The sequence below is a fragment of the Dermatophagoides farinae genome, chromosome 6, assembly GCF_024713945.1.
Source record: "Dermatophagoides farinae isolate YC_2012a chromosome 6, ASM2471394v1, whole genome shotgun sequence".
NCBI classification, from domain to species: Eukaryota; Metazoa; Arthropoda; class Arachnida; order Sarcoptiformes; family Pyroglyphidae; genus Dermatophagoides; species Dermatophagoides farinae.
The window spans coordinates 4,906,002-4,912,001 of NC_134682.1; the positions used below are offsets into that span (position 1 = coordinate 4,906,002).

General features: G+C 29.2%; 2 protein-coding genes across 2 annotated transcripts; both read right to left on the reverse strand.

Annotated features, from left to right (window-relative positions):
* Positions 1 to 1,760: 1,760 nt before the first annotated feature.
* Positions 1,761 to 2,561, reverse strand: LOC142597589 (uncharacterized). Its single transcript, XM_075731834.1, has 4 exons — positions 2,521 to 2,561; positions 2,292 to 2,463; positions 2,090 to 2,206; positions 1,761 to 2,029 (listed from the first exon to the last, which is right to left on the reverse strand). The coding sequence occupies exons 1-4, from the start codon at positions 2,527 to 2,529 to the stop codon at positions 1,761 to 1,763; spliced, it is 567 nt and encodes a 188-aa protein (XP_075587949.1). The 5' UTR covers positions 2,530 to 2,561.
* Positions 2,562 to 2,781: 220 nt separating this feature from the next.
* LOC124493792 (uncharacterized) lies at positions 2,782 to 3,880 on the reverse strand. The gene is made up of 5 exons (XM_075732387.1): positions 3,815 to 3,880; positions 3,595 to 3,751; positions 3,408 to 3,521; positions 3,198 to 3,345; positions 2,782 to 3,110 (listed from the first exon to the last, which is right to left on the reverse strand). The coding sequence occupies exons 1-5, from the start codon at positions 3,821 to 3,823 to the stop codon at positions 3,017 to 3,019; spliced, it is 522 nt and encodes a 173-aa protein (XP_075588502.1). The 5' UTR covers positions 3,824 to 3,880; the 3' UTR covers positions 2,782 to 3,016.
* Between the last annotated feature and the right edge of the window lie 2,120 nt (positions 3,881 to 6,000).

Below are 6,000 nucleotides of genomic sequence, written 5' to 3' on the forward strand. Positions count from 1 at the left end.
TTTGTTTGTTGTTGTTGTTGTTGTTGATTTGGATTTTTGCAAGTTTTTTTTTTGAAGAAAATTATTATTAATTAATTATCTTTGGAAATGTCGTCGATGATGAACAATGGAAAGAAACCTTGAATTGTTATATAACAAAATAACGATGACGAGAAGATGAAGAGTGAGGGCGAAAGAAACAATGATCAAAAGCAAAGTAAAAGACGATTGTTTTAAATTATTATTATTATTATTGTATAATTGTAATTACTAAGCTGTCATCATAAATTAGTCAACAAGACAAGAAAAAAAAACAGAAATGAGATGGTGGAAAAACATTTTTTGTTAGTAGCGGCAGCGGCGGTCAAAAAAAAAAAAAAATAAAATAAATTCAAACTGCAAATGTTGAAGGATTTCCACTTGAGCTATTTTCTTTTCATATAGATATATATTGTTTATAGAGAAAAACACATTGTATCAAATGAAAATGAGTCGACAATTAAGTTTGATTATTACTGTGGCAGAAAAAAAAGTCGATTTGATTCATGAAAAGAGAAATATTCTTTTCATTTTCTCTCTCTCTCTCTCTCTAGGATATGTCAAGTGTCAGTCATTTTTGTTTGGATATTTTTTTCATTTGATTCTAGAATCTAGTTTTTTTTTTCATTTACAAAATTGATGATTTGATTTGTTTTTTGTTTTTGTTGTGTGTGTGTGTGTGTGTTGTGCAATTTATAAATATGGCAAAGAGAAAAAAAAACACTGTAATTGATCAATTAAAAACCATTGTCCATTTTGGTTGAATATTCTGGTCGAAAACGAGAAAAAAAATTGATGGTTGGTCAATTAACCACGAAGAGAAAAATTTTGTTGTTGTTGTCCATCAGTAGTTTCAGTAAATGGTTCCAAGCAAAAAAAAAAACAATGACTTGTCATTTGAAATTTGACCAATCTATTCACAACTGCTAGTACTGGATACATTTATTTATTTTATAAATATAAACAAACAGAAAAAAACAGCAAAAAAAACAATGGTTTTTCATTTTATCCTTGATTATCATGATAATCATCATATCATGTTGTCATCATCAAAAAAAAAACTCTCATACAAACAAAGTTGATTTATTAGTCAAATAAAGCAAAAAAAAAAAATGAAACATTTTGACATTGATAAAGACCTAGTAGCCAAGTAGTACAGTGATCATCAAAATAATTTATTGTCAAACAAGAAAAAAAGTGCTGGGGGAGGAGAGAGATAAATAAAAATGTTTCATCACAAACAACAAAACAGGAGTGGTGTTTTTATGTTGAGTTTATTTTGAATCATCTCAGCCTAAATAGTCGGGTAATATGATGATGGACAAATTATCGAAATTAACTTTTTTTTTCTCTCTTATGTCAACGAATGGATGAATAAATGGTCAAAAAAAAAAAAAATGATTGGGCCACTTATTATTACACTATCCTCATCTTGAAAACTATACTTATCATCATTATTTGTGATTTCGTTGTTGTTAGGACATTGCCAAAAAATAAAATAAAAAATGATAAATGTCAATGTAAATGTTTGAAAAAATTGTCATTTTTTTCGGGTTCGGTTGTTGTTGTTTTGGATAGTCAGAATGTGGATGAAATATTTTTTTTTTTTTTTTTTGATTTTCAACGCAAAAAATTGAGAATTTAAGAATTTTATTCTCTATTAAATGGTTTAAATAAATGCTTTTTTAATGGATAAATAAATTTTGCCATTTAATTGAATTTGAATCGATTGATGATGGTATTTATTGTCCATAATAATGTTCCTTATCATTATCGCTTTTATCGTTATAATGGACATCTTGTTTTTCATGACCATAACCATTGCCACCACCATTTTCATTATGGTGACCATAACCATAATCGTCATCGTGATGTTTTTTAGCCACAATTGTTTCAATTTCTTCATTTACAGGCTCAATTTTTTGTATAATTTTGCGATATGGTCGAATTGTTTCATAAATATTCTGATATACTGGCTTATCCACATAATGTGTCAAGTAATGTGGTTCATCTATGATAATGAAATTTATGGCTAATTGAAATTGGCATTTATAAATTAAAGTTGACGAACCTTTTGAATGTGATATTTTATTTGTACCATGTTTTGATCCACTATGATGTTGATCGACCATTAAATGTGATGATTTTGATTCGAAATTCATATGTATTGGTACGGCATGCGCTTCCACTGTGTGTGTGTGTGTGTGTGTACAGAGAAAAATAAGCAAATAGGTAAATACAAAAGTGGTTGAAATTTGTCATGTTTTACATACCTTCAACGTGAATTGGATGTAAATCATGATGTGATTTTGAATGATAATATCGGATATGATGTTTAGACTTGACCGGTAAATGTATCGAATAATGATTATGATGATATTTATTATCAGCCGCTGTTTTGTTGATGGCCATCATCAATGTCAATAAACCGATAAGAATTAAAAACTGTAAAGTGTGTGAGAAGTAGTGAATTCACAAAATATTTAAAAGTTTGAAACTTACTTTGATCATTGTTGCTGTTGATGAAAAAAATGTTTTTTTGCCGATTGATTGTCGGATGTTTTTAATTGAATCATTTCGAATCAGTTTATATAAGGGTGAAAATTTCACAAAAAGTTGACAATTTCTCTTTTTTTTGTATTGTGAAATTTAAATTTGTGGCGACAATCGGTGAAATGATATGAAATCATTATCGTTATTCGGAAAATGATAATTAAAATTTTTTCCAAAAAGAAAAACATTTTTTTTCAGTGCGTGAAAAATAATTTTTTTTATTTGTATTCCAAATTTTCATCAATCAGATAGTGTGTGTGTGTGTGTGTGTTTGTTTATGTGTGTATGCGTGATTGGTACTAATTGGTATTTGGGTGTACGCGGATGTCTTGTCAATTCATTCGATCAATCCAAAGAGAGAAGAAATCTGGAAATTCTAAACATTTCATTGTCATGTATGAATGTGTGGATGTGTAAATATTTGCATTCAAAATGCTGAAATATTTTAACGGCCAATACCGCCGCCACCACCACCGCCAAAACTGCCACCACCGCCAAAACCACCACTGCCGCCGCCGCCACCACCACCACCACCGCCACCACTTCCGCTGCTACCACCACCACCACCACCACCGCTACTGCCATGATATCCATAATGATGACCATAATGATGTTCATCTTCATGGTAATCATGATGTTTTTTTGCAACCAAAGTTTCAATTTCTTCATGTACGGGCTCGATTTTCTGTGTAATTTTCCGGTATGGTGTAATGATTTCATTTACTTCCTGATAAACCGGTTTTTTCACGTAATGTTTCAGATAATGTGGTTCATCTATTGATCGATTTAATTCAAAAAAAAATTAGCTAATCTGAATGATCCATTGATCAACTGACCTTCAGAATGTGATACTTTATGTGATCCACCAGCATTTTCATGATGTTGATCAACGGAAAGATGTGATGATTTTGATTTGAATGTCATATGTATCGGTACAGCATGTGCTTCGACTGAATGAATGATTTGGTAAAAGAATATTAATATCGATTATTGGTAATATTTAGGAAAAATTTTATGTATTACCTTCGACATGTATTGGATGTATTTGATGATGCCCATGCACGTGGTAATATTTTACATGATGTTTGGAATGGACAGGTAAATGTACCGAATGATGATGATAATGGTGGCCATAATGTGAACCATAGGCCATGATGGCTAAACTAGCCAAAATTAGTAACTGTTGATGGAAAAAAATGAATCAAAAATTAACAATAGTTAACCACGGTATTTGTAGACATACTCTGAACATTTGATTTTCGAAAATCAGAAATTGGAATCAATTCGTTGAAACAATGTTGAATCGATGAATGGCTGTGAATGATTTCGATTCAATCAATCGATCGGTCATTTTATATCGATCCAAATGATTGAAATTTTCTCTTTTTTTTAAACAATTTGATTATAAATTATCAGACATGTTGACATCAACTGAAAAATTAGGTTTGTAATTTGAATTTGTAATCCGTTTATTTTTTTTATATTATTCAATCCGTTTGATGATAATAATTATAATGTTCTCTATTGTTAACTAATCATTTCATTGGACAAATGATAGCCAATGTGTTTTGTGACCCTTTGTTTTTTGAAATTGTTTTGTTTTCGTCTACTTATCGTCGATTATTATTACGTAAAATAAAATAAAACGTTTCTGTTGTTTTTTTTTAAATTTTCCAATACAGTATAATTATCGGTTATCATTGATTTTTGTCCGTTGTCCATTATATTTTTCTAGATTAATTTCTCAATATCAATTATATCGATTATCGATCGATTGGAATAATATGGTGAGATTATATGAATTTTGAAAATTTGAAATTCATGAAAACAAAATTCTCCCGATAGATGACACTACCTGTTTCAAATTTGAATTTTTTTCAATTATTGAAAATGTTGTGTTCTCATCCAAGAAGAAACTGATTTTCCAAATCACAAACATATGACACTGATATTGATATTGATTGAAAATCCAAATTGTGAAAAGAGAAAAAAATCTGGAAAATTTAAATTTTATTCAAATAAAAACCGAACCGAACAACGACAGAAAAAAAAATTCCCATTCAAAAAACAAAACAAAACAAAAAAAATCTTTTCCCTCGATTCAATCGATTCGATCCGAATTTTAGATGATCGAACACATCTGATCATCATCAACACCAGTTGGAAATGACACCAAGATATAATGAAACGACAACAATAACAGCAGAACCTGAAAAACGAAACAAAAAAATTTAAATATCATTCACATTCTAAATGCATATCTATGTGTGTGTGTATGAAATAAAAATGATCATTGTGAAAAGAATTTATTTATTCTATACGATTCCATTCTTTTCGATGAACCATGAACCACAGAAAAAAAAGAAAGAATTTGAAACAGATGTTGCGTGTTGCGGATAAGATGCTTTTGCTGTTGCAGATTTTAATACCAGAAAAAAAACCGCAACCAAATCAAAAAAAAAAAAACATTGTAACAGATCAATGATTTTTTCTTGTTTTTGTTTTTTTTTCTTTAAAAGACAAAATTTTGAAACAATTTGAAATTATGTTTTTTTTCTGTGATTCTCATAGAAAAATTTTCTAGAAATTATTCAAAATTCCTTTTGTTGTTGTTGTCGTTCGTTCATTTATCATTTATCATTTGTCAATGATTGTTTAGCGTTAACAAGACAATTTTCGACAAGAAAATGATGAATTTTCTTTCATTTTATTCGCTTTTTTTTACGGGAAATGTATACTTTTTTCCATTAGTTGAAACCTAAATGAATTCATTGAATCATTATTATCATTATAATAATAATAATGAATGAGAAAGAGCGGGAAAAAATCCAAAAACCAGTGCCTAAAAAAAAAAGCTCAGCCAACCAAACGATTTGTCCATCATTCATCCACTATAGTTATGATGATGATCATCATCATGATGATGTTAATGATATATTTAAAGGTTTTTAATTTATGTCTAATCATTTCTTTGGATATTCTATTTTTTTTCCATTCATTGCTACTTGTTCGAGTTTTTTTTTTTATTCATCCACACATATTCCATTCAATTGTTAATTCATTAATGAATGTTTTCATCATCATCTTGAATGATCATTGTCGTCATCATCATCGGTGGACAATAACATTATATCATTTTCCATTGCTGCTAACGACGACATTGATAACAATGTCACCAACATGAAAAAAAAAGTCCATAGAGTTTGCCGTCTTTTCATTCATTCTTTACACAAAAGAGAGAAAGAAATATAAAAAACAAAAAAAAAGGATAACCTGTAATTTGTTCATTCGTTTTTCTGTTTTGTTTTTTGTTTTTTTTTTTCATTTTACATACATGCACACTATTATCATTATCAATGACAACCAATGTGTGTGTGTTTGTGTGTTTGTGCTTACGGGATGCAAATTTTTTTCTTCTTACTAGTTTCA